Genomic DNA, 13,822 nt, shown 5'->3' with positions numbered 1-13,822 from the left:
ATTTGAAAAAAAGTTACAAATGTTCTAAAATGAAGGAAAATAATGAAGAAATTCGCTATATTTTGAAATTTTTGTCTAAAAATGGGAAGAATGCCACGCTAGCTTAAATTGAAATTTTTGAAGTTTACAGAGAAGATGCTGTACCAGTTCGTGTAGCACAACAATGGTTCGCTCGCTTGCGTTCTGGAAATATTGTAATTTCGATTTACATTGATGGAATAATGTCTCTAGTCGAAAAAAGGCAAAAAGTGGTCGACCAAAATGGTATATAATTGATTACCTATTTATTATTATAAATATAAAAAACAAGTTAATATTTGATAAGAAATATGAAAAGTACTTTTCTAATAATCAATATTTTAATGATGCTTAAGTTTAAGTTGTTGCGAATGGCACATGGATATCTCTAGGCTCAAAGTAAGTGTTTGTGTTATCGGTGCGAAAATGAGCTCCGAACAAAGAACCAACATTAAATTTTGTTTTTAAATTAGTATAACTTTTACCGAAACGTTTCAATTGATGAAACAAGTTTATGGCGATGATTGCCTATCCCGCAGCAGAGTGCATGAGTGGTTTCAACGTTTTCAAAGTTGTCGTGAGAACATAAATGATGATCAACATGTGGGCCAATCAAAATCCGTGATCGACGGAAATTCCATCGAAACTGTGCGTGAATTTATCAAAAACCAGCCGAAATCATCATTGAAATTCATGGAAATGGAATTGAACATCTCAAAACATCGATTTATCGCATTTTGACCGGAAATTTGGGCTTACGAAAGGTGTGTGCACGGTTTATTCTGCACAAATTGACTGACGACCAAAGATGGCTCAGAATCTAGCATTCGAAGGACGATTATTTGACCAAAAATCACATTTAAACCAGTAACCACTTCCCGTGTTCACCTGATATGGCATCGTGTGACTTCTTCCTTTTCGGAGAAATGCATTTGCTCATGAAGGGAAAGCGTTATGCGACGTAAAGGCCATTCAAAAGGCTTGCACCGGCATACTGGTGGCCATACCGGCCAACGAGCTAAAACACTCGTTCAACATGTTTTTGGACCGTGCAAAAAGGCTGTATTGAAGCAGAAGGCGATTTTGAATAAAATAAATTGATTTTGCCGAAAAAACCTTTTTATATATTTATTCATATCTATATTTGGGTTGATGTATTCTTAACATCCCGTCATACACAAAGTTCCCTCTGTTTAGAGGGCATAGCCATTGCCTTGCGGTATTCAACGCGATATAGTCAGCTCTGAGTGCCTCGCCCGTGTGGAATAACAATCTTCCTTTTTCAAAATAGCTCAATATTATATTTACGAGAACTAGGGTGCGCTTATTTGATATAGAGTTAGATATAGGAGTTGAATGTCTTCTCCTTATCCAGGTTTTGGATCGCTAATCTATTCCAAATAATTTCTAGTCGTGGCGAGCATGCACAAAGGTCGATAAGATGAAAGTTCTTTAGGACGCTGTACCTTCCACGGGTCGAAGAATACTTCTTTGATTATACACGCGTTGTACATTGGCGAATAAACTGGGTCTTAGAGTCATTGCTTCTTTTAGTACTCTATTTGGTGTACCATCAATTCCAAACGTATTGGTGTTTTTGATTTTTTTACGCAGAAGTCATGATAAGTTAAAACTAGGCATAAGTTGGTTGGACAACAGAAAAAAATCAACAAGTTTTTAAGCGTTATTAGTGCTAATTCTTTCGATTTTTTTCAGCGCAAAAGCCTTTAAGAGCTAACTAAAAGCTGGTGTACCGTTTACAATAAAAATTCCTTAGGAAATATGGGGAGACACTGCACGTTTTGCTAACTGAAAGCTAAGCTGAAATATTTTAGACCATAGAAAAAAGTTGGAAATACAATTTTTCTTCATGAAGCAGATATAACATATAAGCTAACAAAATTTTGATATATAAAGTTGTGCTATTTGGGTATCAAAAAGTCTGCAAGAGACTAAATGTAAATTATAGAATAGAAAACTATGAACCCATAATTCTTCACAATTATGGCAAACCAAAACAAATGAACTTTTGCTCCAATGAACGTATAATACTCTTCATAGGCGAACTTTTTGTAGCATGAGAGGGTATTTTATTTTGATTTCGATCGATCAGTTTGTATGACAGCTATGTGCTATAGTGATCCGATCTGAAAAACTTTTAATGAGATTTTATAACTAGCTTATATTATAGTACACGACCAAATTTGAGAAAGATATCTCGTCAAACAAAAAAGTTTTCTATGCAAGAGCTTAATTCTGATCGAACAGTTTGTATGGCGCCTATACGATATAGTGATCCGATATGAACCATTTCTTCAGATATTCTCCCTTTTTTTATAGAAATAATCCATGCTGAATGTCATGAAAATATCCCGTCAAATGAAAAAGTTTTTCATATAAGAACTTGATTTTGATCGTACAGCTTATATGGCAATTATAAGTAATATTAAACCGATAACCGATAAATCCGACAAATATTCAACTATATGTAGAGAAAGAGACGTTTACAAAATTTCAGGTGGAACTAATTCGTAGATATACAGACATTGGTTTCCCTCGAATAGCATTTAAGTTCGAACAGTAAGGTCTTCGAAAATTTTATTAACGAGGCAACAATTCTTAAGAAGTTGTATTTAATAAATATCGAAAAACTAAAATTATTAATTGAGAGCTTGACATTGATAAATGAACTCTTTAGTAAAATTATCTACATAATCTATAAATATCCCATACTTAATAAATTAATAGCAGATATGTATATGTAGAAACAAGGACATATGCTTTCAGTCAAGTGTTCAAGGGTAAACCCGTTAGTGGCTTCGCAGGCGTCAAGACACTTCTGTGTCAAAAACAAATACTTTGCGGTTTCACACATACATACAAACTAACAAAAGAACACCGCAAACTAATCTGCCGTTAGAATAACAACACCTTAGCACACTTGAGTGAGTTGTTAAAAAATGAGTGCAACTGACAAAAAGCGATTGTATATGAAATATTGCCACAAGAACGACACGTTACAGTAGCGAAGCAGGTGACTATAGCGCTGGCAAACAAGAAGAAAGACAAAAGAGCAAGAAGCACAAAAACTAAAACGACTATTTGAGCGCTTAAGCCGCGGTTAAGCAGTGCATTGAAGCAGCCGTAAGAGAGGGAGTGTGTTCGCTTGCAGAATACCTACATTTACGGCGACACGTACGCAACATATTGAAGCAGAAAAATAAAAACAAAAGCAACAAAAATCTATTGAAGAAGTCGGCGAGAAGAAAGCATAGTGCAGCACAACTACTTGACAAGCATGCGAGCAAAGCATGCAGCAAAGGCTGGCAAGGAGTGGCACACGAGTGTGCTTCGAGTGCGAGCTTTTCAACTACATACACATACATACACAAAAGTAGTTGTAGCAGCACTCTAGTGTGTTTTATATAAGTTTGGATGTATGTATACATTTGTAGTAGAAATCCAACAACAAAGCATAGCAGCAATTTCGCTTGCTTACTTCCTTACTTGCCACATGCCGCAGCTACTATCGTCAGCCAGCTGCAATGTGTCACTGCTGTTGCTAAAGAAACTTGAAATTTTTTTCACACACATACACACACACACGCAACCATAAATGCGTCTGCACGTGAGCATCGTCATGCACGCTTGGGGCGAACGTAGCTCAGTTGACGCTGTGGCAGATTTTCGATTGCAGCAAGGGCTGTTGTGACATTGTGCAATAACTGTTGAAGCATTTTCACAGGTTATCGCATCAAATTGAATTTTGAAAAACATTTTTTAAGGATTCCTGTTGGTGTGAGTTTGCTATTACTCTGTGTAAGCATGACGATGGTAAAGTTGATTGGAAGAGCTATTTAATTTTTGTGATAAATCTGCGCATATGCAATTAGAATGTGAGCTTTAGAGTCCATATTGAATAGGAGAATAAAGTTTAGGTTCTTTGTATTGAAATTTTAAAGATACAATTCGCTTCCCTCTTCAGCTCTCGGTATCTCTCCCATCCCGCACGTGTTGTGGTCGATTGTAACGTTGCGAGGTAGGCAGTCTGCATTCTCTCCGCTGCGTCACGGCACTCCTCATCGTACTATGTGTTCTTTTGTCTTTTCCGGAAACCAAAGGTTTCGGTTGCAGCTGTACGTAAGGAGCTTGAAATGCCGTCCCACAGTTCCCTTATACCGAGCTGTTGATATGTGCTCTCAGAGAGCAGGAGTGCAGTAGAAACGTTCGTTGGGCAGTCTGTTGTGATTGCAGCTTTTCGACGTCGAGCCTTCCTTCTGTTTGTTGACGTGCGTAAATGCCACAAGGACCTACTCGCCTCAATCCTTGTCCCGTCTGTCGCAATTCTTGGACGACGGTGATGCCAAACTTCACTCTAATGAGGACATCAACCAGCTGGGTAGCGGCATTTTTCCAATTAAGGGACCGAACATTCCAGGTGCATGTCTTTAAATCGTTTAGTGCGTTTGTTATGGTCATCATCAAAAGGAGGGTCTTCATCGGAGGCTGTTTTTGCTTTTTCACTGGTAGAGTTTCTTACGTGGCGGGCCCCAAATCCAGCGCCTAACCCTGCGTAGTACTTTGAAAAGTAGGTTTTTTAGCCACCTATAAGAAAGTCTCTCTATGTATGAGCTCCTGGTTGCAACGGTTTGTAGTGTTCTTTATTTCAATCTCGCTTCAAACACCTTGAAAATATCTCGCTTCATGGGCTAGGTTAGGTTAGGTAGGCCAATGAGCCACACATAGATCGGTTTTGGTTCCTTGCCATACGTTATGGAGTTCAGTTACTAGGTCCAAGAGGAGTAGTCATCCCTTAGCATGCCAGTGCTTAAAGAGAGTTTTAGCAGACTCTGCGGCCTTACTATCGAAACCTTCTCCAGAGTATCACACTGTGGAGACCGCAGATGTTTACAGCGTCGTCTTTCCAATGCGGGACAAGTGGACAAGAGATGTTCTAGACATTTCCTGCAGACTTCTTGATATGCCAGTCCCATTCTCTGCACATGTGTCGCCGCCAGACAGTGACCAGTTAGTATTACCATCATGTTCCTATAGTCTCTTCTATCGTGTGCCAATAAGAATTTTGTGTACTTCTGATTTACCGTTGTGCACACGACTTTAGCAGTTTTGCACCCAGGTAGCTCATTCCATCGGGTTTTGATTTTCTTTAATATGCTTCTGTTCAGATCGTTGTGTAGAAAATGCATGGGTTTCTCAATGTTGATCACGTTTTCGGGTGTTAGCCGTACACCATTCTTGCCAATTTCGTTCACTATTTCATTAGTCGACACTTCCGGATTCGTCGTTGTAGCAGCCACAGAGCATGTTCCGAGTCATGGGTATGCTTGTTCACCGTCCATTCTCGAGAAGATGGCTTTCAATAGCTTCATTTACATTTTTTAATCACTCCTATGACCCTTGTCCCAGCGGTTACTGCCGTCTATGAACGTGACATTCAAATGCCGTTTCACAATCTCATTGTCTGCCGCCGCTGCCTTGGACGTTGTCGGTTTGTCGTCCGCGTGCTTGACGTCTAGCTTCCCGGCTACGTCTCTGCCCTTCCTCTTTTTCAAGGGCGCTTTCGGTTCGCTCTCCGTCAAACGCTGCCTCTTTCCAACAATATGCTCCTCAATGCGGTTAGCATACGATGGATCCGAGACATTACACCAGTTGCACGTAGCGAAGTGTGCCCGGCCTTTCTTCAGCTCTTCTCTAGCCGAAGCCAGTCGTTTCAACTTTTCTGCCTTCAGGCTGGACTTGCTTTCGAGACGGTTGCATATTCCGACTGCCGCTTTGTACGTCGCTTTTGTCTTCAACTTCTCTTTTGTCTCCAACTTCTCTTTAGTCCCTCATGTTGCCGGAGTTGGAATCCTCAGTCGTCTGCGCAAGAAAGTCAAGAAACTCTTCTTCTTTTTCAGCTCATTTCATATATTTTGCAGGAAATTAATGATATCAAAAGTTTAAGTATTTTAAGGATTTGTTTTCTTAGGTATTTTGTGACTGGGTTACCAAGTGAAACATTTGTTTTTTTCCCCCCACCATAGCATTTTCAACCTATAGCATCTTCCTATCACCCCAACATTTCTTTTATGAGAAATCTTTATAACCTTTTCGTAGTATTTGCTAATTCAGAGTATTGTGTGTGGTTGAGAGTGGTCGGTTGATAATATGAGAACATACTGCCACATAAGAAAGTTATGTAATAATATTATTTTCTCTTTCCTTAACCAGGTTGCACTTCCAATTCCACATCGAGTGATTGTCATAAAGAATGTGACTTTGAACGCGGCGGTGAAGGCATCACACTGCGAAAGGCTAGTAAAATTAGTGGTAAGTTGAAAGTGAAAATAATGTGTAAAAGGCTAATCAATTGTTTAATAAGAATATGTAGATTTTAAAATTTGAAATGAAAACACAGATTTATTGTATTAAATGGTACTTTGGTTAAGTCTATATTTTCTTAAAAATCGTATATTTTTTAAGTTAAAATGAAAGTTTTCTTGTATTCAATATTATTCTCACACAAATTTTTTCAATAACAATATGAGTACAGTTGATTTAGGTGTGTGACTTTGCTAAAAACAATAGCTTATTTACCCACCCAATTTGGCAGTCACAAAATGAATTAGAGTGCAGTAGTAGTTACAGTCCTACCATAAATTTTTCATCAAATTTCGCTTTGGCCAATTTTAGATGAATATTTACATTCCTAACTATAAGAATTAATAAAATTTAATTCAATTAACCTAACTTTATTCTGACTGGCCGTCACCATCTATGCGTAAGGCGAGCATATATTCCCAGGGGCTGGAGACGATCCATAGTTATGTTCCCAAAGCGGGTAAGAGCTCCTACGCCCCGGCAATGGACTTTAGGACCATCAGCCCTTCTCTTTTTTACTCAAAGCTTTTGAGAGGCTGATAGATTGGGACATTAAGAGACACATTCTTAGGAACTAATTATCAGGATTGCAACATGCTTATTTTAATATTACTTCAGTAGACAGCGATCTGTTTACTATCCTATTATGGTAATTGTAACAGCTCTTGACCGTTTTGAGGTTGATGAAATGGGACAACCAAAAAGGTTGAGTTCTTTCTACTCTTCTATGAATTGTGCTTATTAACGATCTACTCAATAAATCGGAGGATCATGCCTGCTGGGTGGTTGCTTATGCAGAAGATGTAGAAAGCTTTTAATTACCGTGTGCAAGTTGACGCAAGGGTAACTTAGCGTCGTAACTAATTGAATAGACGGTCGTCCTATTATTCCTAATAACAATGAGATAGTTTTATTTACTAGGAGATATTAGATTCCGGAGGAACGTTTGCAGTGGATGGGAAGCATTCGGCTGCAATCTGCGGATACAGAAAACGAACTACTTTGCTCATTTCCTAAATAGGAAGTTTTCATGGAAGCCTGATATTGAGGAAAACTGCTGCAGAGGAACCATTGGCAGAAGGTGGAGCCACTCACCGAATGTACTCTGACTTTACGGCACCAAAGTCAAACCCATTACGTTTTATGAGATCTTTGTCTGGTGAAGTGACCCGTAAAATATCGCAAATGCATTGAAGCTCTGGAGCGTTCAACGACCGGCACTCATAAGCTTGTATGCTTCACTAAGGTCCACTTCAATCATGACATTTAATATTATATTATACCAAATCTCTTCGATCATGGAGTCGCCAAGCCAAACTCAGGCTGTTTTTTCTCTATCCACGTATCTGCGAGGAAGTAGGCAGTAGAATAGACGGGTCAAGGATTGAGGGCAAAGGTTGGTGGAGGGGTATATTTTCAACTTAATTTTGAGGCTTTTTGACTATTGGAGTGTTTTTCAAGGAAAGCTTGATAATAAGGTAGCTGTAGATTTACTGGTCCTTCAAAAAAGGGACTACCAAATCTGATGGAAGGGCGGCGATACTAGACTTGACCTCACTTAGCGCGCATTCGGGGGTAGTTAAGAAATACCTTACCTCGTTATCAATGGCATCGAGTCACTTTGTGATAACACTAGTATGGTTACCTGGTCGCAGCGGAATCGCAAGAATGGTTGGTTGATAAGCTAATTGATGGTAAGAGATTCAGTGTGCTCTTTGGTCGTAGTAAGGCTAGTCTCTAACTAGTTATGGAAATTCTAAGAGATCATTCTCCTATCAACGTCCACGCTGTAAGGTTGAGAATCTTGCCGTACGATAAGCCCAGACGCTGTATGGGAGAAGAAGGTGGAAACCTGCAAGCAATTTTTCTTGATTTTTTTTTGTTTGCGAGATTAGGGCTTAAACACTTAGGAGCTCTCACTTTCTCACCCATCAAACGTTTAATTGGCCATAAGACGCTTCGACGACATGTAAGTTCGAACAACTGAAGTTTTAGTTTTATGGCTTCACAAAGGACTGCATATAGTGCAAGTGTGATCTCTGGATTAGCTATCAAACCTAACCGTAACCTTACTATATTCGTGCGGTAACTTGATTATTATTTCATTGTTTCGTTATTCCGAAAATGTATTGCAAAAATATTGTTATTGCCAAAATTTCTTTTTTCACTTAAATATTTTGCAATCTTTGCATGAAAAAATGTTTCTTCTTAATTTTTTCAATCATAAATTATTTTTCTTTCCTTTAAAAAAAAGCATTGAATATTATTTGGATTTTAATCTAAACTTACTCCTCATGGCAACTATAATCTTTCTTTTCCAGCACGCAACGGTAAAACTCGTTATGAAGTGACAATACGCCTGGGCGCCAACTTAACTGCCTTTTATCGTAACATGGATCCCGAGAGGCGCCCAAGCGATCATCTCCCGAGTTTGCTAGAAAGACATGTGAGTAGAATTCAAAGTATTTTAAGTGAATAAAATTTTCATAATTGAACTGTTTGGAAACTGAAACGATTTTTTGCTGGAAAAGATATATTTTTCTGGGACTGAAGGTTAATCAAATTATTTTCTGGTTAAAAATATATTTTTGGGTGGTTGGGAGGTTTTTAAGGAAAAGTTTAAAGTGTTGTATATTAGGTAGCTGATAGCCTTTATTTCCGATCATAATTTAAATTGAAATTTTAAGATTAAAATTTCTAATTTGTATATTATAAGTTTCTACTTAAAAAGCATAAATTTTTAAAGCTAATCTGAAGTTCATAATACTCTCAGTTTAGGTCGAAAGTATAAGAATGGTTTGGCAACCTTAATTTCAATAACATATTCTGGTACTTATTTACTGGAAAATCATTGCTGTACATATGTATGTATATGTTTTTTTTCGCAGTATCCTTATTCCAAGCCCCAAATAATATACAATTTTTTAAATTTTTTTCGTTTGACTAAATAATTTTCAAATAACCATCTCTCGTGTATACTTTTCAGTCTCCTTAACTCTTCAAATGACCCCCAATTAACCGCAATTAAGTAATCATCTGATCCTTTCAAAGGCTAATTAAGGTATCTTAAAATATTCACTTCTCACCTGCTCTCGAAGGTAGCCAAAATTTCAGAAAAATTCACAAAGTTTCATTAGCCCCATTAACCAATTTGCAGCGCCATAAAATTTGCATTAATTTCAAGCAATGGAAATCTTTTAAAAATCACTTAAATTTTTTCCTGATTATGTACACACCTGCCAGTGAATTTAATAAGCTAAATAAAGCATTTTTTCCGCTAATGACCGTTATTATTACACCTGAACGCCCACAGTGAAATGTGTAAATATGTATATTTCTATATTCATTACCCAACCCACAGGTGATTTGCTGCTTAATAACCGTTATTACCTGCGTATTGCTGGTGGCTCTTAGCCACTTCGGACGATTTCTACAATGTTCTTGTCTTTCACGGTTAAGAAAATCTGGATTAATACTGAGCTGGCAGCCAGTGAGTGGCTCAGATGATAAATAATAAAATTTTAATTTTATAACGGTAGCCATAAATACGCATAATCATGCCATCGGCAGTCTTTGTCTGATGTGGTGTTTAGGCGCCACGTGCCACAGCGTGAGCCGCAGGCACAAAAATTGTTGTTGTTGTATTGTGTTTTTTTGGATTTTACTTGTAATCTTGGAATATTAAATTTGCTAATATGCAATGCCCTCTGTTACACTTCATTTGTGAAAGAACAAGAAAAGCTCAGCAATAAGTTGACAAAGGTTAACTGAGACGTCAACGATTCTTCTTAATATCTTTAAATTCTGAATTCAGTATCTGCAGTTTTCCAATTGACCAAATCAAAATCGAGACATTACTTTTAACAATAACCGGGATCCAACTTGTTCCCAATCGGATGTGAGCAGAGAAGCGCTCTGACTCGATCACGGGTTTCCACCCCGCCTTCTTCCATACAGATGAACTTTGCAAGGAAAAAATTTCTGCAGATCTCTTAGGTTCTTTTTTGGTGTGGCAGTCACGCAGAGTGTGGTCGCAGATCAATGCCTGCAAAGCTTATAGGAATTCCAGAGCTGTTATTCAAGGTAAGCACGTGGATTCAACTCGTTCCTATTGCGATGTGAGCGGAGGAAGCGAGCACCCTTTTGCTAACTCATCGGCTAAGTAATTTCCAGCGATTCCGCTGTGATCCATAAAGTGGATTGACGATGTTGATAGTGACACTCCCTGACTAAATTTAGGCGCACATTGAATGAGCTCAAAGCTAAGTGTGACGGAGAGTTTAGTACAAAAGATTACCACACCTTCCTTCCTAGTTTCGAGTCAACCGTGAAAAAGCTCATTCTGCCTAAAAATCGAACACTTACCGTGTCAAACGAAGTTAGATCCTCGGAAATCCGGGTCAATTCCGATAACGAAGAACCGGCTGTCGTGCGAATTGGCTCACTGCGCCTCTTCTCCAGTGCCTGTTCTTCGTCCAGAGGTCCAGAGGTAGTCTTTAAGTTTTCAGGCATGCAATTAATGCTAATAAAAGTAAACCTCTGAAGGATATTATAACCTCGGTATTCGCCGAAGTTGTAGTTTCCTTTTTATTTTGTATATAAAATCCTCTTGATTTCAAAATATTTGCTGAAAATCAATACTTTATTGCAATTTTTAACAAGCTACTCATAAATAACAACAACAATCAGAAAGTTCTAGATTATTGCACAAATTGTTACTGAAATATCTATATACCACTTTGGTCGTTACTTGTTGCCATCTGCTTCCTCCTTACGGCACATAGTTCTTAGTTAAATTTAATGTCTCTTCATCATTTACGGACTGACTGAGCCGCTGTGGCGCATTCGCTATGGTGTTGAGCACATTTCGTGCAGCACGTGCATTTCGCTCCAGCGAAGACGACCAACTATTACCGCCACCACCACCACCGTTACCGCCACCGCCACCACCAACGCTATTGCTGACATCACTGCGTTGCGTTGACGCACCATTCATGCCCGACTCCATAATTGTGGGCATGGTATTGGCACCCAAGCTGCCACCCATGCCCGCCAGGCCCAGCGCGCTGGTCAGCTCCGTGCCAAAGTTTCCACCACTGCCGGGCGCACCACCTTCGGCTGCTCTGAAAGAATGCGCTGAACGTGATGTGGGACGCCAACGATTTAATTTCACCGAGGTTTTGCGCTGATGTGGTGAAGTGCCGCGTGCGTTGGCGGCCGTGCCGTTCTTGACAGCCGCTGTGTGCTGTTCCAGCAGATTAGATACGAGCTTGTCGAGTGCCTTCAGGTCGACTTGCACTTTGGAGTTGCGTACGGAATTCATGCGACTGCCGGTGCGACTGCCGAATGGCGAGTTGCTGTAGTCGCCGCCTGTTGGTTCGCGCAGATTGAGTCCAGCCATGCGTGCTAAGCGTTGTGGCAGCTGGAAAACAGAAAGAGCAGAAGAGATGTTTAGCATGAAAGAGATTTGAAAATTTGAAAAGTATGTCGCAAAATGTTTGAATTATATTTTTTTTTAGTTTATGACATGGATATTTTGTGAAATTGATTATTTCGTGAAATTAGAAAAAAGTGTGGAAAGAAATGAAATAAAGCATGCTGAATAACATTTATGTTACAGAGTATCCAGGTTATATACTGCAGATACAGTTATAAATGCTTCAGCGTATTTTTGGAAGCTTATAAGTTATTCTTGGAAACGCTTTCAATACCTAAGCTATGCCTTTAGGCTCTTGAAGGAAAACGTTTCCAGGAATAACTTATTTAGGTACTATTACATCGGCTTGCTTGTACTATACATAGTAGAGCACAATATATACATAAATTTTATTGAAGTTTACACGAATGAAATCCCATTTGGAATTTTTGAAAATGATAGGAGCTTCTTCTTGGTAGTCTCTTTCAATGACTTCAAGAAAACCTAAACCAATTGCCATATTCACTTGTAATTTTCGGTTGAAATACAGTATTTTCAGTCGCTCATTGCTATAGTTTTTGGAATCAATGTTACTCAATTCGCAGAAGGCAGAAGCAGGAAAACTAAGAGCTCTCTCTTACAGGTTTGTGTGAAAATAATGATTAAAATTTCGGTTCGTGTTTTTTACTTAAATGGTAGTGGCTATGGAGATATACCTCTTTGTGTTTCGTCTATTATGAACCTTAATCGTGATTTATTGTTCACCATAATTGGTGATACCTTATTAAGAAAAATGCAGGAAATTCTTTAAAAAAAAAAGTGTGACAAAGAGAAGAAATAAGCCTAAAGTATTGGGTAGTCGGAAAAGTCTTTTCATATTTTGCCAATATATGTTGTGCCGTCATATATCATTAGCGCTACCAATCACATTGTGTTATACCCCATATCCACATTTTGGATAAGACGCTAGCTAACGAAGCTATTTCGGCATGGTAGGAAGATAAAAGTACCTTTCTGAAGAATTGAAGCGTAACTTGACACCATATTTTGAGTGGTTGAGCAACCTTATGATCCCTCATAAAAGGCCTTTAGTTTCAATAATACAAACTTGAGCAAAAATGGCAAGACTTTGTTTATAAACTTAAAATTCTTAATTTATTGCTCAAAGTCTATGCCGTTTCCCTCAGAGTAATTCTCTTTGACTCCAATACAGTTGTACCAACGTTTTTTCGATTCCCCGAAACCGTAGTTAAAACCAATTTCCGGAATAGCCTTCAATCCGCATAGCGATTCACATTTAATGTCTTCAATTGACCCAAAATGGTTTCCCCGGAGCGGTCGCTTGAGTTTGATGAATAACCAGAAGTCGCACGGAACTAAACCTCACGAAGACGTTGGTTGCGATACGATATTGTTTATAATATTTGGCGAAAAGCCCTCAAAGAATCAATGTAGTGTGCGACGGTGCATTATCGTGTTGCAAAAACCAAAACTTTTCGGCCCTTAATTGCGGCCTATTTTTACGAAAAGCTTCGCGCAAACACAAAGCATGACAGTCAAATGGTAATCCTTGTTGACAATTTGGCCGGTCGGCAGGAATTCGGAGTGCAACACAACTCAATAATTCAAAAAAACTTTCAACATAACTTTGATTTTTGACCTGCTTTTACGTGTCTTTTCGTTTTTGGCTCACCATTGCCGCAATATTCGGTCGATTGATATCTGTTTCCGTTTGCCATTTGCTTGAAAATAGGCCTCAGTTGCGGCGATCGTCTACTCATTCGACAAAAATTTCTTTCCAGCAAGCATTCTTTCGAGATTTGACAACAGAAAATAATCGCCAGAATTTGAGAATGTGGTTGTTACGGAAGCAATTCTAAGCCTCAGTCCGTGATTTTTTGCTTTCGTTTTCACGGACTTGTGATATGGTGGATTGTATGTGTCTTGTGGCAATTTTTCGGCGGTTTTCTCCTTCAAACGGTTCGATGATGCTACATAATAGTCGCT

General features: G+C 38.7%; 2 protein-coding genes across 2 annotated transcripts in view; one reads left to right on the top strand and one right to left on the bottom strand.

The window, feature by feature from the left end:
* Positions 1 to 13,822, top strand: part of LOC120768553 — a 352,878-nt gene that overhangs the window by 36,472 nt on the left and 302,584 nt on the right. Inside the window, exons 4-5 of the mRNA XM_040095297.1 lie at positions 6,250 to 6,348; positions 8,721 to 8,845. Coding sequence (XP_039951231.1) covers positions 6,250 to 6,348; positions 8,721 to 8,845 — 224 coding nt within the window. The remainder of the gene's footprint in view (positions 1 to 6,249; positions 6,349 to 8,720; positions 8,846 to 13,822) is intronic.
* Positions 11,046 to 13,822, bottom strand: part of LOC120768554 — a 118,759-nt gene continuing 115,982 nt past the window's right edge. The window contains exon 13 of the mRNA XM_040095298.1: positions 11,046 to 11,821. Within this exon, the coding sequence (XP_039951232.1) occupies positions 11,171 to 11,821 (651 nt within the window). The 3' untranslated portion in view covers positions 11,046 to 11,170. The remainder of the gene's footprint in view (positions 11,822 to 13,822) is intronic.

The sequence above is a fragment of the Bactrocera tryoni genome, chromosome 2 (assembly GCF_016617805.1).
Source record: "Bactrocera tryoni isolate S06 chromosome 2, CSIRO_BtryS06_freeze2, whole genome shotgun sequence".
In the NCBI taxonomy this organism is placed as follows: Eukaryota; Metazoa; Arthropoda; class Insecta; order Diptera; family Tephritidae; genus Bactrocera; species Bactrocera tryoni.
Note: the sequence above shows the minus strand (reverse complement) of the source record. Positions and strands in the feature narration are given on the sequence as shown.